The sequence below is a fragment of the Rhipicephalus microplus genome, chromosome X (assembly GCF_043290135.1).
Source record: "Rhipicephalus microplus isolate Deutch F79 chromosome X, USDA_Rmic, whole genome shotgun sequence".
Taxonomy (NCBI): Eukaryota; Metazoa; Arthropoda; class Arachnida; order Ixodida; family Ixodidae; genus Rhipicephalus; species Rhipicephalus microplus.
The window spans coordinates 215,616,478-215,644,120 of record NC_134710.1 but is presented as its reverse complement, the minus strand read 5'-3'; the positions used below and the strand labels follow the sequence as shown (position 1 = coordinate 215,644,120).

The 27,643-nt window shown below is 41.9% G+C and overlaps 2 protein-coding genes and 1 long non-coding RNA gene across 17 annotated transcripts in view; 2 read left to right on the top strand and 1 right to left on the bottom strand.

The window, feature by feature from the left end:
• Positions 1 to 13,902, bottom strand: part of LOC119187392 (importin-4) — a 227,334-nt gene extending 213,432 nt beyond the window's left edge. For both annotated transcript variants that reach the window (XM_037435539.2, XM_075878604.1), the window contains exons 1-3: positions 13,680 to 13,902; positions 11,993 to 12,079; positions 5,309 to 5,394 (exon numbers count right to left, since the gene is read on the bottom strand). In XM_037435539.2, the coding sequence (XP_037291436.2) occupies positions 5,309 to 5,394; positions 11,993 to 12,079; positions 13,680 to 13,760 (254 nt within the window). In that variant the 5' untranslated portion in view covers positions 13,761 to 13,902. The remainder of the gene's footprint in view (positions 1 to 5,308; positions 5,395 to 11,992; positions 12,080 to 13,679) is intronic.
• On the top strand, positions 1,130 to 3,120 carry LOC142775969 (uncharacterized). The gene is made up of 2 exons (XR_012887196.1): positions 1,130 to 2,589; positions 2,998 to 3,120. It is a non-coding gene; the product is annotated as an uncharacterized LOC142775969 (long non-coding RNA).
• A 192-nt stretch (positions 13,903 to 14,094) lies between the features above and the next one.
• The window catches only part of LOC119187395 (uncharacterized), a 90,382-nt gene continuing 76,833 nt past the window's right edge, over positions 14,095 to 27,643 (top strand). For 5 of the 14 annotated variants that reach the window (XR_012887191.1, XR_012887188.1, XR_012887192.1 and 2 more), the window contains exon 1: positions 19,452 to 26,917. Coding sequence is in view for 5 of the 14 variants with exons in the window: in XM_075878612.1 (XP_075734727.1) it covers positions 15,832 to 15,874 (43 nt within the window). In the remaining 9 variants the exon portion in view is untranslated. Of the gene's footprint in view, positions 15,875 to 19,448; positions 26,918 to 27,643 lie in introns of those variants that run through there. The other 9 variants (XR_012887189.1, XR_012887193.1, XM_075878608.1 and 6 more) reach the window with 5 other exon arrangements.

The window sequence follows — 27,643 nt, the reverse complement described above, 5'->3', positions numbered from 1 at the left end:
AAGCTAAGTGGCCACTGCACATACACACCACCTCTTCTTGCACCCATCATCATGCTTCATCCCTCTTTCGTTTATCCCCTGTGTAGAGTAGCAGGCTAGAGCGAACTAGTTCAGGCCAACCTCTCTACCTTCTAATGAATTCTCACTCACTCAAGTGAGACGAAGCCACCACTGGGTAACTATTAGGTCACTGCTAAATTGACACAGTACGTTTCTGGCTACCCCATTTCACTTACTAAGTGAAGAAAAATCTGACCATAAAGTGAAATGTCATAAGCATTTCATGAGGCCACTGCTTACACCGATGTGTGAGCTGTGGCAAAGTATGGATTCTTTTTATTTTATCTGCTTTAAGTGCAACGTGCATGAGTGACTTTAGTCAAGACATTTACAGATGTGCTGTAGAATATCGTAGTTCACTATTTTGTTTCATGTCTTGTTATTGGCAGGTGAGCAGAGGAAGTCGGAGCCCGCACTTGCCTGTATTCCATGGTGCCACCAAAACCGATTATTTATGACAAATATCACTGCAACCAAAACCCTACTAACAAAATGTCGAGCCCTCCTGCTGAAACCACCAGCAGATGAACTGAATACAGTTTCTCTTGGCAATAACTACTGGACATTTAGTTTAAAGACAGCTTTGCAAGATTTTAGCCATAGTCATCAATGTCAAGCCCAGGGTGGCAGTAAATATGATCATTTAAAGAAACACTAAAGTTAAATATTAAGTCGACATCGTTAAAACAGAAATGCACAATCCTGTAATGCTCATTTTGTGCCAAGGAAGTGCTTATTTTGAAATAAAATCATGTTTCAATTGTCCACATCGTGTTAGTGCACTTTAAATCGCTCGTCTGAAAGCGCTTTTTCTGACGTCACTGTTGCCGTGCCCAACATTGCCCGCCTTAACTAGGTAACTGCTGATACTACCCACATGAAAATGGGATGTGAACTCCCAGCTGGAAATTGAGTTTCCAGCCTGGATTTTAACTGGAAACTGCTATTCAGGTGGGGAATTTCCCATTCCTACCTGGAAATGCCATTTCCAGCTGGGAATGGTATTTCCAGGCTGCAAATGGAAATGATTCCCGACTGGAAAGCCATTTAAAGCTTGAGGCTTTTCAGTATCAGTTTGAAAGTTATATTTCCAGCTGGGAATGGCTTTCCGGTCGGGAATCATTTCTATTTCCTGTTTGAAGTTTTCCAGTCCCAGTTTGGAAGTGATATTTCCAGCAAGAATTTTTTTCCATCTTGCAGTTGGGAAATAATTTGCTCGATTAGCATGAAGTTTTCCTGTTTGAAAGTAGTTATTAGACAAAAGAAATTTGAGCCAAACAAAAAGTGGTCTACATAGAAGGGACAGATTTAAGTGTTTACCATGTTTCCTGGAATGCAACTCAAGGGGTTTTTTTTCCCGCATTTTTGCTATCTAAAGTCCCAAGCCTTACAAATCAAATACCAAAACTCGACTTTTTTTCCTAGACCCAATGAAAAGTGACCTCTTGGTAATGCAGGCTGTGTATTTGAGGATGGCTCAGAGTATTAATCACATGCATGCATGTGTGTCGGCAGGAGGTTGGAAAAGGGGTACTTGCACTCCTCAATACACATCAACATTTTCCCCCACCCAAGCTATACCAGCACTTTTTCCCTACCCCAGCAGTGGTGCAACACGAGTTTGCACCCCCCCCCCTCAAAAAAAAAAAAAAAAAATCCTGTCAACGACTAAGATCATACAGCACACATTTAACTGCTCTGGTTTTAGGTGCCTCGTACAGCTGGGAATTAAATATAAGGCAGGGTCTGACCTACTTTTATTTGACCGTATAGTCGTGCACCCGGCGAACACGCCGTTACAAAATGTTATAACTGTAGATGTTCAACCAGGTGCTTGCTCAATTACTCATTAAGCCGCTGCACCTATAGCTTTAAACAATACCAGTTTCTTCTTTGTTAAAAGAAGCCTTACTTTTAAGTTCACCATTGACTGCCTCAATCTAATATTTGTAAGCTTTGCTAGCATGCTCTTTTCGATGCCACAGCCACGAACCACAAAAATCAACGTGCTGCCATGATTATTGTTGGCATCTCATTAGCACTAGTAGCACCATTGTCGTAACATTTCTCAGTGCTTTTTAACGCAATTTATTTAAGTAATAGCCTACTCTTTATTACTCATACTGCATAGGAAAAGTAATATTCTTTTTTTTAAAGTAACATAATCAACGACAGTGGTCCAGTAAAATGAATAAATCCTTATTAGCCCCCACAGCATGACCGCAGTTTCGTATAACAAATGGCGGCTAGTCGTGGAGCAAGTTGCACGTGTGCATGCTCGCTGTACGCTAGTCTAGTGATTTTCCTTGACGAATACCTGTGTGGAAGTTCTATGAAATAGTTCAGTTTTATCTCTGGAAAGTGCTACAAGTTATGAGAGTGCATTCAAGTGGTTTTTACTGCTGTACTGTGTGCGATGTGTGGGATCGAGCGCCGGTCGTAGGAGATGGATATGTCAACTGTGATGTGTTGGACTGAGCACCGATCGTGAGAAATGGATTATGTCAACTGTGATTCTACCGTGTGGAGGTAAGTTTTGCGCCTATATAATTTAGGCATGGTTGTCCTCAATATTTTTTCGCAATGTTTCTGTACGCGCTAAATGCATTACAGACCGTTTGGGCAAAAAGACTGTCGCAATGCTTGTGCCAATGGCGTGCATGCGTCTTTGCAACTAACACCATCAATTACATATGTGCGCGTGAAGTAATTTGGCGTTCATTTGAAGTAGTTTAAGATCGATAAAAAATAATTATTTCTTAGTAGTTGCTTAATAATTGTTGCAGCTTAAACTGCAATGCCCATCAATTGTTTCTGAAAAGGACCTTTGCTTTACACGCTGCTGTTATCTTGGGTGCATGATAAAGGTGCATCATACTTCGTTTCAAGGCTGTATTGATGCTGTTCATGTGGGTTGGTGAGGTTATACTTTTTCAGGTGGTGTACAAGGATGCAACCAACTCATTCCACATCTCGAGATACTATGTGCCAGCACTTGCTACACGCGTTCCAATAAATGTTTTTAGGAATTCCAATAAATGTTGTCAAGTTTCGAAACCATTTTCTTTGTCTGTGTTGAGTGATCTGGGTGAACAGGTTTTGAAGAACTAGATGCTAATACGTATGCAATAGCAGTGAGGTGAAAATCTGGACATTCTTTCAAGGCTTGCATCAACCTGTTTCCTGCTTGAAATGCTTCCATTCTCAGCTGGGAATATTTCCATGCCCAACTGCGTTACGGAACTGAAAATATTTCCAGGCTGGAAACATTTTTCATTCCCAGCTAGAGTTTCCAGCCTGGAAAAATTTCCAGAGTTCATAACCCAGCTGGGAATAGGAATAATTTTCACCTGGGCAGTACCAGCAGAGCAAAAGTAGCGGGAGCCACAGCAGCAACAATGGCCATTGAACAATTTTCTGCTTGCTTGGTTCAACTGCGCGCCACTAGATGGCACCATTTATCCAGCCTAACCAGAGGAAAATGGAACTTTTGAACCACTCGTGCCATTCCCCATAGTAATGCCAGATGATTCTTCTTTTCATAAATCAAACAGAAATAGAAAATAAGCATTTTATTATGTCTCTTGATGCATGGAAGGTTCTTTTTTATTGTAACTGATTTGATTACTAGTGATTAATTGTAGTTGGATACTGTTACGCCATCGGGATCATTTCCAAAATTCATGGTCTACATCGTGGGATAAATTTAGCTTAATTCTCGATAAGTAGGGCACTGCTGATAATATTGCCGTTTTAGACCTCATACGTTGAGCTTTCACTTCGGCATAAATTGTTATTTGCCTTTATCAACACAGAGACCTAATGAAACCACACCAATCCTGAAAACTATCATTCAGCATAAACCACAAAAATCTATCATACCATTTAGTGCCTACACCTGCCTGCTGGTCACACTCACAGCGATCAACAAATGAAGAAATCTTGCCCAAATCACAGACGCAGAAATAACTCCTTCCCCGTCTCTGATTTCACAGAAAAGCTTTTACTCGTCGTAAGAATGCTTTGAGTTATCAGACTGAAGAAACTATTATCAAGATGCCCAAAATTTCTTATAGCATTCTTGTACTTTTTGTTCTTTTTTTAGATGACTTTTTTCAAATGATGAATAACCAACAAAGTTCATTAAGTGGAATCTACTTCATATGCCTCAACTTTCTTTGTTGCACAACAGGAAGAAGATAAAAAGTCAGTACCAAGATAAAAAGTCAGTACCAACTAAAGAAACTATTTTAAGGGAGTAACCTTACTAAACCATCAAAACGGTTTGGAGTTAAAGGGTGACAGCAATTTAGACTCATACCATCAACTGGGACACATAATCCTACTCTAACCCCCATATTGCTACTTCGAATAGTGGTGAGGAAGGATGCCTCCAAGGGCAAGTCAAACACATTGAGAGAAACAGCAATGTATGGTACAAGATCCAATAAACATCTGAAATTATTTATTTCACATTAAAATTCTAAGTAATGCCTTCTCATTTTAATTCAGGTGCACCACTCTGGCTTGATCAAAGCTTGTAGGCCTTGTAAAGGAGAGATGCGATTAAAAAAAAAAAAAGTTTCATTATTGTTTACCAAGGGCAATGAAATTTTTGAATCATATATAAGCTTTTATGCTGATTTCCAATATTTATTTAGTTTAAATAATACATTTAATAAAAAAAAGTTGCGCAGTTTTCGTTTTTTGCCATGAACATGTGTAAAGTATAGATGTTTTGTACAAACTTTTTATACCATCAATATTTAATGGTTCTAGCCATTAATCGCTCATATGGCTTCACACTAACTGCAGAATGTAAATAACTACCAAGAAAATGCACATAATACATTTTAATAGACATAAAATTAAAATGTGAGAATTCTTAGAATCCTCTGCCCACCCTTATCGCTTACTTTAAGTTCCTAATAATTATATAGATGACATCAATTTCTAAACAACATAGCTGCACCCTTCACATGTTAAGGAATATGTAGGCAAAATTTTATCACAGTCGGGCTATCAGAAGTACAAAAAACATGTCCAAGTTCAAGAAGTTGCCTGAAAATGAATCTTGAGAAGAATGCATTTTAAAGGTATAATTGAAGGCTCACATCTATGTGGAAAAAAAAATTTATTTAAGAAGATTTTTTTCTATCATGAGAGCTTGGTTATTTTGAGCCAAAAGTATACAAAGTATACAAATTATTCTAAACTACTCAAGTAGCAAACAGCCCCATGAGCTTACCCATTTTGCATCTCTAATGGAAGCTTCTTCCAGGACCTAAAGCGGTATAGCTTTTTCCGCAGGAGCACTGCGGAGTACTGCCGCACCTATATATAAAGAACACATAATTGTGTGTGTGTAAGTGCAATGCTATGCTAGTGGCAACTTCGGCTGCCTCATAGAACTAACAAAGCATTTCAAGGCCTTTGTACTTGTGCTGCTCAATTCACCTGCTTAAGCTTAATACCTTGGGCTAAGTATAAGTGGCAAACAAAGGTCACACCTCTTCTGATGCGACTTTACAACTCTGCGGTAACACACAGCCACGATTCCATGAAAAAGACACTAGAAAAAACATGAACACAGCCCATGGCACAAGCAAGCCAAGCAAGCTTTTGCTATGTTCAGCAACCACCTACAGGCAGCATATGGTGCATTAGTACATGCATAAATGATTGTTGGGGTTTAACATTTCAAAATCACCATATTATTATGAGAAACACCATGATGAAGGGCTCCAGGAATTTCGACCACCTGGGGTTCTTTATTGTGCACACAAATCTAAATAAACAGGCCTCAAGCATTTTTGCCTCCATCGAAAATGTGACCGCCACAAACGTGATCGAACCAGTGACCTGCAGGTCAGTAGTAGAGCCCGTTAACCACTAGACCTATGTGGTGGGTATCAGTATAGGCAAACAAGGTAGATAAAAGAGCTCATTTGCCTCAGGATTGCTCAATTTTTTCATTATACTTAGTACTGGCCACAGAGAAATATTTTGGTGAATATCTGCTGTGTCATGGCAAAAGATTACCTAAACCTCAAAGCTTCCCTTTCTACAGAGTAAATGTTTGTCTTACTAGTCCATAAGTTATAAAATTAGAAGGAACCAATAAGTGGAGAAAAACTGGGCAGTTCGATCATTACAAAATGCCCACAATGCTAAACAGCCTCGATTTCCATTTTTAGAAAGGATGCCTCCTTTCGCTCAAGATACACCGTCTTAGCGCTTGCAATTGGTACGAAATAAATGCCAGGCGCTTTAGAGCAAACCTTTCTGAAGATAACATATATGATGATGATGTGTAGGGCTTAATGGCTCAAGGGCCAATTAATGCCCAAAGAGCGCCATTTCAGTAGACAAAAGATGTGAACAATGATACGGTATGTGGCTGTATAGGGGCTTTAAAATTCCTCGCGCTTAAGCGGGTAAAAACAAAGAAGTATTAAAAGCATGACAGTGGCGTGAAATATGTACAGTGAAACTTAAAAGCGAAATGTCGTGACAAAACTATGCTGAAGATGGAGCCACCGCAGCCGGGACCTCAGTAGTGAGGTCGTGCTACAGATCAGCTCGATATATGGGTCGAAAGCTATGTATATCATTTAAAAATGCAAATAGTGATTCGACTTTAAAAAGCAGATCCCAACCGATGAGCATGGCCGGATGTACCGGCAGCTGCTGTCAGTAGGGAAGTAAAAAGTGCTTGTTTCTGAGGGCATCTAGCTCATTGCACTGCAGAAGGATGTGGAGAACCGTAAGTTGTTCTCTAAATCTTTCACACAATGGCGCATCGCCACCAGACAAAAGGTGTGAATGTATTGAGTGAGTGTGTCCTATTTGTAGTCTTGTAAGTGTGGCTTGTGTGTAGCGGGACCTGGATAATGTTGACTAATTTTCAAGTCTCGGTTTGATAACGTGCAATTTATTATCTGTTTGTCTATCTCACAGGCGTTGCCAGAACGCCCGGAGTTTCCGTCATAGGAAGGGTTTCATGTCAACTGCAGTGACGGCCAGGGATGTATTAGCGGGTGCGTGGTCGTGCATAGACCCAGCCAGCTGATCCTCCACTACGTTTCCTGTACACCACAACCTGTCATTTGAGGGCAGAGATTGTGCATAAAAGACAGTAAAGTGATATAAGGACAGGATTTTTATGTTTTTTCAGCGCTTTCAAAGCTATTACGTCACTCAGCGAATCTGTGTACACAACCGCACGTTGCAATTTTAATTCCTTGATACACTTGACGACCACAGATATAGCATGGGCTTCTGCAGTGAAGATACTTGTTTGCGGGTGCAGAATACCGGATTTTGAAAAGGATGGGCCAACAGCTGCATAGGACACATCAGTACGGGACTTTGACGCATCAATTCCGGGCAAGTGTATCTATGTTGAAGTTCGAAGAAGTGTGTGCGGATGTGTGCAGTAGGTGCGTGTTTAGTAACCTCCACGAAGGATACGTTAGTCAATTATCTGCCACTGCCACGGCGGTGGATATGCTGCGGGAGCCATCAGCCGGTGCTCTAGAAGAGGCATGCCTGTTTCCTCAGCGAGGCTCCACACACAGAGCGAGTAGGGCTGTCTTTGTGAAGGACGGTTGTTGAACAAGGCAGCATTGGACACATGATTAATTATGATGTGAGTGAGATGTTCCTCGTCTGCGTTAACTTTGTAGTAGTATGTAAAGGACATGTATCTATGGTATGAAGGTTAGTTTTGCGTCCAATATTAGGCCGAGAGACTTATGCTCAGACTTTACAGCCAGACGTTTACCATGCAGGTCAATCTCAGCATCGGGATGAACGCCCCTCTTCCGGCAGAATATGATGCAGGTACTCTTTTGCGTGTTCAGTTTAAAGCCATTCTCATCTGCCCATTGAGAGATCTTGTTCAAACTTAACTGAAACTGACGTTCACACACTGAGAGGTTACAAGACTGAAAACCAACCTGCACATCATCAACATATGTAAAGTAAAACATATTTCATGGTATAGCGAGGCGCAAGGAGTTCATTTTGACTATAAATAGTGTACAACTCAATACGCCTCCTAGCGGTACTCCTGTTTTTTTAACAAATACACGGGACAACACAGTGCCCACTTGAACACGGAATGTCCGATCAGACAGGTAGCTTTCGATTATTGCCAACATTCTGCCCCGCACACCTACGCGTGACAGGTCTCGGATTATGCCAAAGCGCCACGTTGTGTCATAGGCCTTCTTCATATCTAGGAACACAGAAAGAAAAAATTGTTTGTGAATGAAAGCATCACGAATTATTGACTCAATACCGACAAGGTGGTCAGTAGTGGATTTAGCTTCCCGAAACCCGCACTGGTATGGGTCAAGTAGGCTATTTGTTTCAATGAAGTGCATCAGTCGCCTGTTTATCATTTCCTCAAAAACCTTGCACAGGCAACTCGTCAATGCTATGGGCCTGTAACTTGATGCTGAAGATGGGTCCTTACCCTGTTTAAGGATCGGAATAATGATGGCTTCTTTTCAGGCGGAAGGGATCTCTCCGGAAAACCAAACAGCATTATACAAGGAAAGGAGGGGTTTTGGGGTTTCCGGGGACAGACGTTTCAGCATTTCGTACACTATACGGTCAGAGCATGGGGTGGTCTTGTTACAGCAATTTAGCGATGCTTCTAGCCCTGCCAAGATGAAAGGTTCATTGTATCCATCATTATATGTGGATTTCCGTTCTAGTTTTTGTTTTTCTGTTCTTACTTTGTAACGTTGGAACGCCGGACTGTAATGGGTTGAGCTGGAGACCTGTTCGAAGTGTGCACTGAGGGAATTCGCTTGGTCTTCCAAACCATTGCCTTGTGTGTTTACTAGAGGAAGAGGATGTGCTTCTCGCCCTACTACAGTACTGACCATGTGCCAGACTTTTGCCTCTTGTGTATATGAGTTGATGCCAGATAGAAACTTCTGCCAGCTCTCCCTTCTGGCCTGTCGACACGTTCTCTTGCCTTGTGACTTGATGTTTTTAAAATTAATAAGGTTCTCGCTGGTTGGGGAGTCTCGAAGACGCTTCCATGCTTTGTTTTGTTGTTTGCGCGCATTGAGACACTCACTGTTCCACCAGGGAACACGCCGTTTTCTGGGTAGTCCAGATGTTTACGGAATGCACTTAGCCGCAGCTTCAATAACAAAAGCACTAAAGTACTCTACACATGCATTTATGCTAGAACCGCATATGTCAGTCCAACTTAAGCTAGCCATATTATACAACTGGTCCCAATCGGCCTTTTCTATGAGCCATTTGGGAACATGTGCGGGACATTCAGATGATGTTAGTGTACATCAAATAATAGGAAAATGGTCTCTGCCGTAAGGATTATTAACGACTTTCCATGTGAGTATCGATAGGAGCGATGGAGAGACAATGCTGAGGTCTATCGATGAGTAGGTATTATTAGCCAGGCTATAGTATGTTGACTCTTTTCGATTGAGGAGACACGCACCAGAAGAGAAAAAGAACTGTTCTATAAGGCAGCCTCGCGCATCGCAGAGAGAGTCACCCCATAAGCTAGTATGAGCATTAAAGTCCCCTAGGACGAGATACGATTCTGGAAGTTCATCGATCAGCGACTGAAATAGGTGTCTATTCAGTTAATGATGTAAAGGTACGTAAATACTGCAAATTGTTACCAATTTGTTGAAGATGACATCTCGGACAGCTACTGCTTCCAAGGATGTCTGAAGGGGTAAATGTGTACAGGCTGTTCCTTGATTAACTATTATGGCAACACCACCGGATGAGGCGACAGCATCATCTCGGTCCTTTTGAAAGATAATGTAATTGAGTAGAAAGTTAGTGAGTCTTGATTTTAGGTGTGTTTTCTGCATGCACAGCACTTTTGGTGGATGTTTGTATAAAAGTTCTTGGATATCTTCGAGGTTCCTCAGCATTCCTCTGACATTCCACTGTATTATATGAGTCATTTTAAAGATGTGTGGTGCTGTGCGTACAAAAAGTGTTACTTCAGGTTACAGGGCCTTTTTGGAGCCCGTAATTTGACGTTTTTCTTTCTGGGCGCCCTCCAAAGAGTTGCGCCTATCCTGTGACATCTGAGGCGCCGAAGGAGTGGGACTTGTATCCATCACCTCCTGCCAAGTGGCGGATGGTGCCTGATGAGCAAGCACATTCACAGGAGTTTCGGACCTATCTGCAGGTGCAGTGGTTTGGCAGACTCTGAAGTCTGCTGAACCTGTTTAACTGGAGGCGGAGCAGCAGAGGCTACTCCAGTCTTGGGTGCAGACGGCGCGTCTGCGGTCACACTCTGTGTGACAGCGCGGGCGCGGAATGATGTGATGCGGTGCCCTGGCGCGTCACATCTGCAAAGGAAGGGGAGTGCTTGTTATGGAGAGAGAAACGCTGGCGCGCCTCTTGAAAAGACAGATTGAATTTCACTAAGTTCCACAATTTGTTTTTCCTTTTTCCACGATGGACACGATCGCGAGTAGGCGGGATGGCCTCCTCTGCAGTTGGCACAGCGAGCTGTAGCAGTACAATCGTCCAATGGGTGTTCGTTAGAGCGACAGTTTGCGCAAGTAGCGCGCCCTCTGCAGCTTTGCGACCCATGTTCAAAGCACTGACATTTGAAACACCTACAAGGATTTGGTATGTACGGCCTGACACAAAGATCGCAGTAGCCGGTTTTGATTGAATCGGGTAAATCGCTAGTACCAAAGGTGATAATTATGTTTCATTGGTGTTCCTTTTTTGTTTCATCGTATGACTATTCTTTGAACCTTCACTACATTCTGGTCTTGCCAGCCTTCCAATAATTCACTCTCTGATTGATTTGTGGGGTTTAACGTCCCAAAACCACCATATGATTCTGAGAGACGCCGTAGTGGAGGGCTCCGGAAATTTCGACCACCTGGGGTTCTATAACGTGCACCCAAATCTGAGCACAGGAGCCTACAACATTTCCACCTAATTCACTCTCTAATGATCCAAGAAGGTCGTCATCAGAAATGACACCCCGGACTCTGTTCAGGGATCTGTGGGGGCCTATAGAAACTGGGACATCCCCAAACGCTACTAGTTTAGATAAGTTGTCGTATTGTATCTTGTCGCGAACCTCCAAAAGGAGGTCGCCGCTTCCCAACTTGGTTACACGATACCCTGAACCAATTGCTTCAGTGAGTGTCTTTGAGACAAGAAAAGGTGAGATTGCTCGCACTGTTTTGTTTTCTTTCTGAAAATGCACAACATAAAACTTGGGGAACGAATGCCTTGGTTTTGATGAAAGGAACTGTTCTTCGGTGCGCCACCTTTTAGGGCGGCGATCAGGGAGAGGGGGGAAAAAGTTGGCCATACAGATTGGGTAAAGTTCAGCGGCGATGGTGTACCCCCATCACCGAGCCCAACAAGGGGACGCTACAAGGTTGAATAGTAAACACTTGGAGACGCCAGCCATGCATCGCCGCTATAACCAAATATAACTACCCAAGGTTGGGTAACTACACAGGGTTAACCCTCGCCGCCAGGAAGTTTGGAAGTAAATGGATAAGAGAAGATGACAGGACAGATAAAAAGTGAGAGATAAAGATGAGATTAGGGGGAGAGAGATAGGAAAAGGCGACTGCAGATTTCCCCTAAGTGGGTCAGCCCAGGGGTGCTGTCTACGTGAAGCTGGGGCCAAAGGGGTGTGTTGCCTCTGCCGGGGAGCCTTAAATGTCCAATCGCCCATCGTCCGCTTAACCCCCAGGATCGCCTTTTCCACGGACACGGCAAAGCCACGCACGGCTAGGCGTGGGAGAGGTCGGAACACCCTGTAAGCTCGGGTCCGTGGTGTCGCTACACACCAAATGCCTGCGTAAGCAGACGCCTCGGCGGGGAAGATAACAAATATCCTATTCTCATAAAGAAAAACAGTGTGATCTTGAATTGGGCTTACCTGAATGTTCCGAGAGCTGCAAAGTGCATGGCAAAGGTGCTCTACAATATTGGGATCTCTGTATGCTACTTTGAGCTCTTGAGTTGCCTATATGAAAGTTAATATGAAAAAATTATAGCACTCATCCTACACAGTTTGCTCACATAGAACTATGTGCCATTTCAGAACTTTGTTTTTGTGACTGTGCTCGGAAAACATTTTATTGCACAACAAAACTCTAAATTTCTCTCACCATGTTTTGTACCATGCAGCAAAACACAAAGCTTATAACATTCAATGTACACTTCCATTCTGGCCTTTGAATAGGCAAGTAAAACAATCCTTGCCAAAATACCAATGAGCAGCACCTTTGGTACATTTACAAGTGACAACAACCATTAGTACATCACATGTCTAAGAACTAACAGATAACAATGTGTCTAACCAAGGAAAACGAGCTTTGAAATTTTCACTTTCCTTCATGTCGGAGACTCGGTATTTCCCATATATGCTCGTCAAAGGGTGCTTCAAGCATGAATGTCACATCTATTGCTCTTTTTGAAGCCAACCACCAGATTTACACCAGAACACTTCTCCAGATTAATTTCAACCACATGTGTTTCCTTAACATACAACTATTTTAAGCACCCAGGTGCTCTCTCATTTTGCCCCCTCACTGCATGGACCTCAAGAATCGAACCCACACCCTTAAGTCTGGCTGTACAACACTAAGCATGACTAACTTTCCTTGCTTTTCTTAATGCTTTTGTCATGCCCCACACTGGTGCACCCAATCTGGAATTTATTCCGATGACAGGTTGCAAATGAAGGAAACGCAGTCTATGCACCAGGTCATGTAACATTGGTACAGTGCTTGTATGTGCATGAAGCAAGCGTACAGCCAAGCTATAACCTAAGAATGAAGAGTCTCGGTGCATGTTTCAACAACAGTCAACATTTCTACAAATCAAAGCAGGCCGGTTGATGCATTCAAAATTTACATTATAGCTTGCATAGAAAAAGTGCCTCTGAAGCAAACGCGTGTGAATTGACATTCTTTTTATAGGATATATTGCACATGAGCCTAGGTTCTAATATAAAGTCACAAACACACACCGAGAGACGTCAGAACAGGCTGCTGGTCTCTACACAGAACTTGCCAGCATAACTGAAACTAAAACAATGCGCAAATAACACTGTTTTCCCTTCCGAATGAGCGAACGAAGTGCTCAGGAGTGCCTTAATTAGAAATCAAGCAAATAATTTGTGTGTGGATAACAAAACATCAGATCAGCGTTTAATTATTATGCAAAGTAATTAATAGGTAAATAGAAGATATACGTCCGGGCGCCTTCTTCACTTTCGCTTATTCCACGGAAACGAAACCCTCGATCTTATGGAAGGCAGGTGCGCACGGCCGGCTCACTCTTCTCAAATACGTGCACAATATCAACTGTCAACTGTTGAGCAAGAGCAAAGACCGTAGAACACTTTTTCACAGTAATGGAGCAGCGGTTGGTTATAATTTAACTGTCTATTTCACCTGTTTTAGAGCACGTGTAACATGCGCGCCTGGCATGTGCCTCGTGTGCTTTACAACAATTAACCGCACCAAAAGGAAATATCTATACGGTTGATTCGTTAGGACATACTAATGGGTGATTCTAGAATAGCTCGAAAATATATATATATGTATATATATATATACCTGAGCAATGATACCAGTGTCAGGGACAAGCAGGCGCAACAAAATGCTTTCCAAAGAGAGCGAAGCACCATCGCCTGCCATACTGAATATGAATGACGGTAATGCACTTCCTCCGTGCGGTAATGACTTGGTGCGCGCGCCACGATGGATGGATGGATGTGGCTATACCACAGAACACCTACCAGGCTGTACCCTTTAAATCGGGTGGCGGCTAACGCCACCTAGCCGTAATACTTAGTGAACTAACCATTAAATTTATCTTTCTTTTTTTCCTTTGAATAGTGAGACTGAGAATTCGTACTTTGCAGTGAAGGGTTTAATTTTCACTTGTGCCTTGACTTTAGCCACCAATCAGATAACCTCCTTCTAGTTAAGTCTACCCGCTTAAAGTCTATTTTGCCCTCGCTGTCCCTAAACCCCAGTGCTTTGAAAAACTCTGCGCCATCATCCTGAACTATAGGGTGAAGCCCTCTACAGAACATTATCAAGTGTTCGACAGTTTCTCCTTCCTCTCAACACGCACTGCATACTATGTCTACCCCTTCGTATTTGGCCCGATATGTCTTGGTTCGCAATACTCCCGTCCTGGCCTCAAACAGTAGAAAACTACACCGAGTATTATCATAGACCCTTTCCTTGGCAATTTCCTGCTTAAAAGTTCCGTAGATCTCTAGTGCGAACTTCTTGATCATGCCAATTATCCACATGTCAGTCTCCGTTTCCTTCACTTTCTTCTTAACCGATAGTTCTTTTTGGTTTGGCCACCTGCTGTTTTCTAAGTATTTACCAGTCAATTTCCTGGTTCGCTTCCCCATTTTGTATCGACGTTCTTTATGTACAAGTAGCTGAAAACCTTCCTAGCCCAACGCTTCTCCCCCATTTCTCTCAATCACTTCTCAAATTTTATCTGGCTTTTTTCTTGCACGATCAGCCAAGAACAGCGTGGCATAATCCGTCTATTTATTCCATACAACACAAGTTACACAACTTGTCACATGTAGGATGAAAAGAGGAAAAGCCACGAACGTTGTTTGTCTCGGAGGCATGCTCAAAGGTTACAGCGCGCCGCCACAAGAGGCAGTTGATATTTGATTCGTGGAATGTATGATTATTAAGCTCGTCGAATATCTTGCTGAGGAGTATTTTCGATACATTTATTTTTCAGAAAAGTATATTATAATTTAGCACAATAGGGTGTCATCTGAACGTGCTAACGATGCGTTCTCTTGGTACGCCAGCGCATAGCGGTAATATTAATTTGCGATTCTTTACAACTTCACGAACTGCGTTGATTTTTTTTTTTAATATAATGAATTACTTGCTGTTGCCAACAGCTAGGTAGCCTACGACAGAAACAAATCAACATGTCGGAACTACAAAGAAATGATAGATTAATTCATTCGTTAAAAAGCAACGGAAGCATGTGCATTGAGAGGAGGCAGAGCAAAATCAAAATGCCATTGGATACATGGTCGTCGGCAAGGGAACCTTCTAGTTCACTGTAGCAGGGGTGTGCAAAAAGGGACACTTGCTGCTCTCAAGCTGCGATGCAACACTGGTATGGTCCCTAGAATATACAGTATACAGTATTCTAGGGACCATAACACCGGAATCCAGCCCCCAAGAGAAAATCCTGCCGACGACCATAAATAAGCTGCCCAAACCATTTCCCTCATTTTTTTTTTTGTTCTTTTTACCATCGGAGCTGTGTAAGCGTTGCAAACCCCCAGTTTTTCTTTAAAAATTATTACCATGCCGGAGAGTGCTCTCTTCTTCCTCTTCATCGTCTGCTACGCTCCCCGAACATGTGCGCTGTGTGCCGATTTGTCTAGCGTGGGATACTGTAACTCGGATGGGCGAGAGAATGAGCACAGAGAAAAGGAAAGATAAATAAAGGAAAAGTAAAAAAATTCATATAATGCCAAAGAAAAAATAGAGACAAAAAGAAATCTCAATAATAATTGTCAAAACTACGATATAATTTTGAGGGACCTCGTAGGAGGGCTTCAGAAGTTTAGACCACTTTTGGGTTTTTTTTTTTTTTAACTATTGTCGCCTCCATTGAAAATGCGGCCGCCAAGGCAGGAATGAAGGAATAGAACAAACTTTTAAACAAAAGGTGATAGCAAAAGAATCTACGTATCTCAACGAAATGAATCATAACAAGTGGGCAAAGCAAAATCACCCGCCCGCTCGTAAGTGACTGACAATGCATGTGTACAATATATACCATGTTTTATTGGTTATAACTCGTATTTTTTGTTGAGTTCTGCATTCCATTTTGCCTTCATTAATATATACTGCTTCGTGGTCCGTGAAATGCCGAACCAATGGTTCTTCGATGGAATATATATCCTGAAGTTAGCAAAGAGGAGGTTAGGGTGGCTAGCCACCCAAACGAGGGATATGCACGTTTTCTTTACATTAGGTGGCACCTTCTATCTCCTAAGATTGGAGTTAAACACAGCAAATGCACTTTCTTCGGGGGCTTTGTCCCTATAGAATACCATGACGGGAAAGTTGTTGAGGCATTGCAGGAGTTTATTAAAGGTTAAAAGAAATTCAAGCTGTTGAATTCATTACTCCTAAATTGCTCGATGTTTTCCATTTTGCTTTATTTATTTATTTTTGTTGAAATTATCTCATTCCTTTTCTACATCTATAGCTTCTATTTGTCCATTTCTAATATTTAACTTTTTTCCCTTGATTCTTCTCATCATTTTAGAAGACGTGAGCCAGCAAAATTTAAGTACTTTTTTGTTAGACCTACCCGAAGGTTACTGAGGTTCCTTAGTTCGGCCGAGGGGGTATCCTGCGCTGCTCTGCAGACCAGGATTGCATCTGAGAGCTTCTAAATTGTTCTGAATTTGCTGCACAGTCGGTGAGCCCATTGATTCCAGCTCATATTACATTTATGAAGGGCATATAGTCCGCGTTAGATATGAGTCTGGCACCTCAAAAAATTCTGAACTTATTTGCTGTAGCTGGGGCAATTTCAGTCTATTGGTGCACCCGAATGACTGATAACAAGAAATCGCCTAATGAATCAGTTATTGTAACTTTTGTAAGAACCAGACCGACAGAAATTAAGGCATGACCACTAATCTACAAAGTAGAGTCACTTTCCCCGAAACCATTGCAGCGCTTGAAATGTTAGCAATTTGGCCCCCGCATAAAAGGATGCAGATCAAGCGCTAGATGTCGTCTGTGCGTGAGAGTCATAACAGCTGCGATTGCAAGTCTGATGAATGCGGAAGTGCTGTACGTTTGTGTACTGAAGCGCACCCTGCAAAGTCTTTTGAATGTGCCGCTAAAGAGAGAGAACTGCATGTTTTAGAAATGATAGAACATAGGCATTGCTCTAGAAGGGAGGCGGTTGCAGAAATGCATGAAAGATCGAAAGGTTACGCAGGTGTAACGTCCCGGCACATAGCTGCTATGGATGCATCACTCGCACAGTCGATAACAGAGGCCATTGAAAAGTCTACTGAAAAGGCAATGGAGCGTTTGGCATCTACTCTTTTTGAAGCCTTGGCTAACATGTTATCTCAACAACTGAGCCAAATCATTGGTACAGTTTCTGTGCAAAATCTGGATTCACAGGTTTTGTTGATTTTAAGAAGTAACGAGGAGGAAAATCTGACAGTTAATCATAAATCTGTATCTCCAAAAGCAGAACCTTTTAAAAATATTATTCAGGCTGAGTCAGAACCCTTAACAGATGATTCAGAAGACTTTACATATCGGTAACACACACAGAATCTCAAAAAGACTCTGAAGCGTAACGGATCTTCTCCTTCAAAAAAAGCCTCCTCAAAACTCAAAATAAAAAAAAAACCTGTCAAAGAAGGATTTCTTTGAGGACCTATCAAAAAATATTTTCTTCAAAAAAGATATTCTAGATCAGGCACTTTCTACTGCTGGTCTAGCATCAAAATAGGTTCATTAAAAATTCTGCAGTGAAATTGCCGGTCTACTTGGTCGGCAATTGCAGATGTAAATATATTTATTCACAAATTTTCCAGACATAATTGCTATTCAGGAAAACTAGCTTGCTAAGAGTGAAACGTTTTACCTAAAAAACTATCAATTAATGCGGCTGGATCTGCTGAGTAGAGGTGGCGGTCTGGCTTTTTCAATATCAACAAAGTTTAGTCACAGAGCAAAGATATTGTATCAGTGGATAGATACAGATTGCAAAATTCTGGGGTTAGACATAACACTACCAGACTGCTCCCCTTTTTCTTTTGCAAATGTATACTTTCCGGCAGGAGTTCAGGACACGAGATGTCTTGATATCATGTTAGCTTCATGCAGAAACGATATAGTACTGTGTGGTGATTTCAATTCACACCATGCAGTGGCGTACCAACTACTTGACGGGTGAGGGGGCAAGCTTACCTAATTCGTTCCCTATACATATACTTATGTATACATATATAAATATATATCTGTGTGTGTGTGTGTGTGTGTACGGGGACAAACAATGGACGAACGTGAGAAAATGTTTATTTCTTCCAAAGTTGAGAGCCTGCCTTTATCAGGGTATACAGGGTACACACAAAAACATACTTTTTAAATAGATAAATATGATGGGGACCCCCAACACATGCTTCACTATTATCGTCATGGATATGGCAGATATCATGTCACTACTAAATAAACATAGGCACTTGTGCGAAATGGTTATGACTGCATAAAAAATTTGCAAGCAATGCACAGCTTTATACTACAGAGTATGGGGTATGTGCAGAAACATGCAAACGGATGGTGCTGGTATATATACTAACGTTGTGATGTCTATATATCTGATGGTGGTAGATGTACACAGAAGATTCATGGGTTGTGCAATCATCTCCGAGCAAGCGCCTCTTACATCACATCAATTTGTGGATATGGCAGCAATTTTTCATGCATCACCCCACAACTCTCTGCATAAATACAATTAGTTCATCCTTGCTGAGAAAGAGGGATGAAAAAGCAGCACTGCATGTGTGCTCTTCTTTAAGTCTACTTAGTGCGAAAAACCACAGACTTTAACTATAATTTTGGATCATAGGATCAAGTTTTAGGGAAAGGTCATAAGCTAAGTTTCCCACTACTCGATTCTACTGTTTTATTAGTCGCCACTTTGAAAGCTGCTGCCACCATTACAAGGAACTATAAGAAAAACTGATCACTGATTTGGATGATCGGAGACTTAAGCGCGAACCTTTTTTTCCCGCTCTTTCATTACGGCAAAACCAAACATTGAAAAGAATTCATCACACTCATAGGCTCACAGCAGCTTCAACAGAGCAGCGGTGATGCTATTCCTTTTTTACAGAAGAAAATTATTTTCGTGAAGCAGCAAGTGCTTTCATTAGTCCATAAAAACTGTGCTCATTGCCATCTGTAGATGCATAAACCAGCCAGGCAAAACAGAATAAAAGCATATGAGTCAGTGATGTAATCTTATAGGGCCCTGTTCAGGGTTAGCCTGCTCTGCAATGCTGCAGCACAAGACACGAAAGCGTTGTACAGTGGCCCACACTGGAAAGAGTCTACTAAAAAAATCTTCACAGCATAATTGTTGGAAAGATTTCATTATATGTAACATTTTATTGTAATATATTGATCCTCTCGTAACATTATAACTGAGTGATTACTGTGGTCAAAGAAAACATCACCTTAGTTGTTTGTTTCCCCATCATGCAGCCAACATTGACCACTGTCGAAAGTGTTGGGGGCTGGGGTAAAGCTCCCTAGCTCTTCTTGGTGGAGGGGCTAGCGCCCCCAGCTGATATGCCTGTGAATGTGTCTTGGGGCTTCCGATCTGATGTATGTGGAAGACGTTGGTGGGAATGGACGCTTGATAACAACTTTTCCAGCTTGAACTCACATGCTGCTCCATTTGTAAGAGGTAACTCTAAATCGACTATAGATTTAACATTTTCCAGCTTCTCTTTAAGTATATCCTCGTGAAATATCTTAGATTGTGCTGCAAACTGAGACCACATTCCCATTAGTTTTGAAATTAAGTTCTTAAAGTTATATTGGGCCGGAAAAGTTGGTTCATTTGTAAGTTATGTTAAATTACAAAAAGACTTAGGTAAAACCTATGTTAATTTCTCGCGAGGAAATGCAGGAAGATTTTAGGGGTATGAGTCAGTGTGCGGTATTAAAACTATCATTAAAGAATTCAACATTTGCTATAAACTCGGACACAGCAGGATCTTTTAGTCTATGGTGGAATCTAGAATGTGTTAGAGGGTATAGAAAGCAAAAAGTGGCTTGGAAAAAGCTGTTAATTAACCAATGCCCTAAAAATTAGTGTGGGTATAAATTCACGCCATGGCTACTGATGTCAAACGTACAGTGCGCAAAGCAAAAGATGACTATGATATAAATAAATTCAATCATCAATCTAAGTCTAAAAATAAAAAAGCACTTTTCAGGTTTTTGCATGTGAAAAAATTATTCCCCAGTCACAAAGTATTCATTCCGCCATTATGTCTCCTCGCAAACTCTCTGAACTCTCAGAAAATGTTACTAAAGGCTTGGAAAACAGGTTTATGACAATAATTCCAAAGCCCATGGTGAAATCGAGGGCAGATGATGATAACAAGGAGGTATCTTTAGCTGAACTGGTGAATGTGATAAAGCACTGGACCTGATGGGGTGACCTCTACAATGATAAAAGTGCCGTACGAAATATCCCCACATGAAATCTGTAATCCGGTTAATTATACACTGAAAATTTCTTTGATTCCTGCCGGTTGGAAGAAACAGGGAATGATGTTTGCTCTAGATAATGTAAGACATATTTTATTAATGTCTAACCTGGTCAAATTTGCAGAGAAAGTTTTGAATGCCCGTATAATGACCTATATCAATGAACATTCAATATTAAACCCCAGTTGAATTGGCTTTAGATCGGGATACTCTATTTGGTGTGCACATGCGGATTTAGAAAGTCACATACAGCTGGCTCGGCATTGGTGCGAATACTGTACACTAGTGACTCTAGACTTAGCTAAGGCATACGATAAAGTGGAGTATTTTATTCTCATCCAGCAGATGCAAGACTATTGCATTCCAAAATATGTAACAGTATAGATTACAGATTTTGTAAGAAACAGAAAATGTTATTGCTTCTTGGGTGGATGCTCTTTTAAATGATATAAGCAGACATCAAGTGTACCTTAGGGCTCAGTGTTTTCACCTGTTTTATTCAACATATTGCTAAGTTCCATTCCAACTCATCGGGATATTCAAATTTACGTGTATGCACATGATATTCCTTTCTTTGCAACAAATAGTGATCTGCACTCATTGTATGAGGCATTACTGAATTACATGGACATGATGAAAGCATGGCTTGAAAATATCCACATGTCATTGAACGTCAAAAAAAGTGCGCTTCTGTCGTTCTCTTCTAAAGATCCTGTCAACATTTCTCTGATGTATCGTATTGAGCTCATTCCCCAGGTCGATTCCCTGAAATAGCTGGGCATTATATATGATAGAACGTTAAATTGAAAAAGCCACATAGATGAAGTTGGCTGTAAAGCAACACGTGCCTTGGAGTGGTTACGAAAATTAGGAAACAGAAAAACAGGATTGCGAAGAAATACATCGATAATGATTTACAAGATGTATGTGCAGCGTATTATAGAATTTGGGTGCGTATTTTTTTCTGGCAGCGCGACATATAAGATGAGACAGCTAATATTATTAGAAAGAGAAGCTTCGCGCTTGTGTCTGGTCTCCCCGAGTTTGTTGCAAATAATGTTTTGTATGTGGAAGTGCGTCTTCCACATACTCGGTTGAAATACTCAGTTTAAAATACTTACTGTTCAAACTTTCTTAAAAATATACAATTCACTTTAAAACAAGCGTCTTATGCTTTTATTCAGAAACCAGGCGCATTCTTCGGAACACAAGCTGAGGGGAGTGTAGTCAAGACTACACTCCCCTCAGATTAGGTTCATTCAAGTGCTGCAAGAACCTCTGAATGTATATATCTATCAAATTATTTCAGCAAGTATGCTTAATTAAAGATTTAAAATATAATTTGATGATATTTTCTCTCTAATGTAAAACAAATGCCCCTTTGATATTTAAGTAATCAGTTACAAGATTATTTGACTCGTCTGTCCATAAGCAACATTATTGTGACGTATGTATTCATATTAAACGAAAAAGCTGGAGTAGGCATCTTCTGTCCTTCTCTCGAATGGTCTTTTTCAGTTCGATTACCAGATTGTATGCCTATATTTATTGCTGAATTATTTGCTATAGTTCTAGCACTTTGTAAACTTCCTGCTTACAAATCAGAAGCAGTCATACTTACTGACTCTTTCTCAGTATGTACTGCACTCTCTGCAGTAAAAAATTTAATATTAAACTGTATAATTAGAAGTTTATTATTACCAGCAAACCTAAGAAAATTTCACTTGCTATGAGTACCTGGCCACTGCGAGATTTATCTGAAAGAGATGGCAGACTCGTTAGCTAAAGCATCTTTCAAGCAGACCACTGATCACTATTTTACCTGATTTCGCTTATGTAAGAGCACTCAGATATAGAGATGCTTGTTTGCAAAAGCAAATACACAAATTATCATTGGATACTATAAGAGACTTCGTACATCTAAGCTTTTGCTGGAATAAACAGTGGTGCATACCTCGGCAGTTAGAAATTACAATCATCGAATTATGCTGCAGAATTCCCCAATTGAATTATTACTTACATAAGCTGGACTCACAGCATCTACGTTATGTTTCTTTTGCCAGGTAATAGAAACAATAGATCATTTCTTTTTATTCTGTCACCGATATTTTTATCATAAGAAAAGATACCTTGTCGACTCAATTGAGAAGCTATATAGGTTTAACAATAAACAGGTCAGTAATTTTATGCTTTGGAGGGATTGCATTAGGTTATAGCCATAGGGAGGTTTGCTCTGCTGTGTGTGCATACATAATGGAAACAAAAAGATTACCTTCTTAGTCTGTTTTTATTATTATTTTTGGCTCCGAGACTGTCTAATTGCCTGACTGCTAGCTCGTGTAGCATTTTCATAAATTTTTATGATTTATTTTCGTTTTTTACTGAAATTCCATTTAATTCTTTTAAATACATAATTATAACTACTTTAAAGATCCTGCCACCCGGTTCTTGGCCGATTCCCCTTTGTGGGCGAGTGCCAGCAATACAAGAGATTCATCATCCTAACTAACCGGTTCTTGGACAATCCCTCAGCATGGGTATGTGCCGCAGATTACGGGCTATACTTGTACGTTGGAATTTTTGTAGGGAGGTGACCATGCCTGAGCGTTTCGTTATTTGTCTAGGCCAGACTTGTACGAGGGCTTGCTTACTAGATTTTCTTTATCTGCGCGTCGATGGCTGCGTTGTTGGGTATGTTTCTAGCATTGCACCATTTTCTGAACGTCTATTGGGAAGTTGACCACTTGGCCTTTGATTCTGTATTTGGGTTAATGGCCATCTAACACGGAATCATCCTCAGTTGCTTTCTGACGAAATAAAGTTTTTCCATTCATCCGTGTATTGGCCGCTGCCATGCGTTAAATGCCAGATGCTCACGAACGGGAGCTGTGGAGCGATTAGCTCTCGCCTCTGGGGTAGCAGCTTGGCGTTGCCGCTGCTTTCATAACTCTCGTCTCCGGGCTAGCTTATTATCTCCGTCGGCGTTGCCTTTTGTGGGTGAGAGCGCCTTCACGTTCGTTCTCATCCATATGTGGTCTGAAACGCTCTTCACTGTCATCAACCGAAGTGCACATAATGCCTGCAGGGTACCTCGCTAAAAACAATTAGACCAGCTCTGCTTGGTGGACACTGACAGAATGGCGAGGCTGGTGGCGTGTAGTGAGCTTGAATTAAGTGGAACGAAGTGGGTTGAACAAAGTGGCATAAAGGGTGACCATAGTGGGACGAGTAGTGGGCATAGTGATGAGCAGTGGGAGGAGTGGCACATGTTCGTAGTGGGAGTTACCCAACCCACACTATGTACGACCTCCCACCCCTCTCGGATTCCCACGTGCAAGACAGATTTCACCAAGAACAGCTATGCTGTTCAAACAGTGACCAACGTAGAAAGAGAGAAACAAATAAATGGAAAGGAAGAAGCGAGTAGCTAAGCCCGCTTACCCTATTTCTTAGTCAGCACCTTCTAATGAGAGCCTCAGACAGACCATGAAAATGCACGTTTGAAATTGATTTTTAGCAAAGCAAAAATTTCACTGATTTGTAAAATTCACCATGTCGGCTCTACATCATGCTCTGCAGAGAGTCTTTAAGGCACTACCATGAAATTCAGTAACCCTGCATATAAGGTTGACAAAAGTGGAGGCTTGGGCTTGTTGGAAATCTGTAACTTACAGCACCAGCACACCGGGATAAAAAAGAAGATGATACACTGTGCTGAGAACACACATGTGTCATCTTCTTTCTTGATGGTCTTTGTGTTCTTGCCAATGAGGTTAAAAAATGCTTTTAGACCTCCGTGGTCCTAACATTGTAACTCCACTCTGAGGAAAGTGTTTCTTTTATACATTTAATTGTTTTGTATACCATGCGTAAAACAAATTTAAATGGTTTGATATACAGGTATGTATACATTCATTGATCATGGATGTGCTTGTAGCCGAATGGTAAATGCACTAGCCTTGAGTGCGTGAGAGCATAGAATGAAAAAAAAATCTTCCTTTCTTACTTTGTAATTCTTCATGTAATTTTTCAAGCTAACAAGACACTATAGCCCTTCAATGAGAAATGTTAAAAAAATGGAGCCTCCCCCCCTCCCCCTATCAACAGTGGTCACTGTTGGCTGCACAATGCTAAACCATCCAATGATGCAAAGTCTTGTGCTTCTACACGGCAATGAGTTATGTATGGCGCTTCTGCTATGGAGATTATTTTCCGTGTCTCACAAGCACCCATAGTAGGTCCTTTTTGGTGCCACCTATTCCACGCATTCGCACATTACGCTACTGCAGTGCCGAGAAGACTACCCTGAGTAGAGGCTCTATGGCATAAGAGAACTCTGTCATGATTTTATTATGCCCGGTCTGACTTGAAATTCACATAGCAGGTGACACAAATACCGGCAGAAACCAGTAAGCGTTTTACAAGCCGATCAAATACTCTTCGTGTTTCTGGATGATAATTTTCTTTCATCGGGAGGGAACAAGATCCCTGCTGTTTTATCCAATTAGCTATGAGACGATGATTATGCAGAAATTTTGAGTGTTTTAGTTTAGCCGCATTGAAGGAGATAAAAAAGGTTTCAGCTATTGTAAACGAATAACCAGTTCCGCCTTGGTTATTATACAATAACTTGTAGTTATCGCGGCTACTTGGACCAAGGTGAGGAATAACACGCAGTGGACTTGGGTACATTGGTCAACCTTGCCCCGCAATTTGATCTATCGGACCAGAGAAATTGTCAAGGCCTATGATTTTCTGCACTAAGGAGACAGAATTGGCAGCCAGGCTCTGACGCGTGAGCTCGACTACTTTGACTGATGCCAGTTGCGAAGCGCTGGGATCTGTTGCCGAGATAATACCTCGGTGTGCTTGGATAGGCATGCATGGGATACAACTACACAACAGAAAGTTGCGTGGTACTAGCGTCAATCAAACTGTTTCAGACACGCGGTGGAGCGTTCGTGTTAAATGACTGTACAGCGCTAAAAGACAACTCAGATGGCGAAGCACACAAAAGCAGTGCCTGCTTATTTCTCTCCCTCTTTCTCAGCAAGGATGATTAGAGCACTGCACAGGCCCGGCCTGGGCTTGTAACGACACGCACGAGCTGGACTCGAGCTGGATTTGGTCGTGCATGCCTGGTCCAGACCCCGACTTAAATTTACGGGCCCGGGCTGGGCTTGATAAAACGGGCCCGGGCCAAAAAAATCAGGCCCGTGCAGTTCTCGAAGGATGAGTTCTTAGAGCTGTATAAGCGCACAAACAGTTCAATATTGTCATATATTACAATTGAAAATATTTATTATGCTCATATAAATCTAGAATTATCTCCCAGCTGCTATCAGCAGCCGCTGCCACTGTGATCGGCGGGTACCTTTCTTGAATTACCTTCAGGATGAGACACTAATCGGGTATTCAAAAAATCGCCAGGCCTGCGCTTCACTGGTCCACGGTCACAGCACTGTCACAGTGAAAACTAGAAGAGCGGCCTTAAGAGCCTTCTTTTTAATACTCTTAGGACAGATCGTAGCTGCTGCAAGCACACTTGCAGCCAGGGGCGTAGCCAGGGCGTGGCACACCAGGCCGCAATTTTACAAAGGCGAGCAGACCCCGAACTCCTGAGACTGTGTCCATTTTTCCCATCTTCTCCTTGCATCTGGGTGTCGCTGTCCCTGCGCCATACTCTCTCCTTTCTCCTCTCTATCTCTATACCTTTAATCCTATTCCTTTAACGCGAAAGAGCTCGTGTCGCAGAAAACCCGCCGCCGGCGTCGGCCCCATTGGTTGTGAGCAAAAAATCGTCTGTGCGTCTGTGACCGAAAAATTAAGTTATTGAGACAGCCGCGGGAGGCCGCTAGTTGTCCACGCGTGCGCGCGCGATTACACCGACAAAGCCGCGGATTCGAAGAAAAAAAAAAAACGTGCTCACGGTCGCGAGGCGCGGTACTTTCTTTGCTCTGCCACACCTCCCTGCTTAGCTTCCAGCGCTTTCGTCGGGACAAGAAAAGAGATAATGCAATTGCAGCATGCGAGAAACCTTTGTAACTCTACTCGCACTGGACGGATTTTTAAAATTTTTGCGGCGTTGAATTTGTGAGGCAATAAGCACTTCTAGTGAATTCATTCCATGGTTACTTGCAAAAGTGTTTCAGGGCCCCTTTAACGCATTTTGTTCGACAGGTGTCACGACGAAAGCGAGCCCATTCGGCGATAATAGCTTGCGCTGGTCCAATCTATTGTGCGCGTGTTTGTGTGAACTGCTCTCGTGAATTGTTGAGGATAAGTCTTTCTTTTCTCACAGAATTTATCCGGGTAACTTGGATCCGGGGAAGCTTTCGCCCCGCTTATTCCTTAAAGATTTCCCTAAGCCTAGGTACTACTTGAAAACAAGTGAGATGGCATTCTATCCCTAGGCGAGCTTGTTGCAACGTGGCTTGTTGCTGTCTTTTCGCGGTTGGCGGCATGGTGCGCGAGGATTGTTGTTGCTGGCGGATTGTGCGGTGTGTACGTGGTCCGCCGCCGAGGTGTGTAGCCCTGCCGTGCCGTCACGTAACGTCCGTGCTTGTTTTTACTTCTGTCTACCGCTTCGAGGACCTGCGGGCGAGGTTTTCGGGATTGCCCGTTGCTTCCTTGTTTTATCAAAGGGCCTAGTAATTTCTAAGGATGTTGATCGCGCAGACGACAAACATTTTTCATGTGGGTATGTGCTCGAAGTAACGTATCTGAAAGAGCCGATGCTGCACGTGTCAACGCAAGGAGATACACGTAACTTGAGCCCAAGACTCTGGGACGTTTGTTAACAAACGAATGCGCTGTGGAATCAGTGGCGTAGCTGCACAGTGGACCATTCGGATCGATTCCCGCGAATAATGTATTTCTTAAAGACACAATTTCTGTTGTGTTGGTGTAACTATTCTTTAAGAAAAGTAATTACTACTAAAAGATCATCACAATTATTTCAACGCCTGTAGCTGACCAATCTGTCTGCGCAAACGGAAAACGACAGCTAGGAGATCGTGTTTGAGCTCTATGGGTATCGGCGATAGCATCCTTCTTCTGGTTGAGTAAAACGCCTAATCATGATCAAGAAACTCTGGGAGGATCAGGCGAGGAAACCGGTGTTATATTCTTAAAACACTGTTCAATGCGCCCAGCAAAGCTGTTATTGCCAAGGCAGTGAAATCATGCCAGCTTGAGATGTATTAGAATGCATTTTCTACAAAGTAGTATGTGCAAGGTACTAAGTGCTG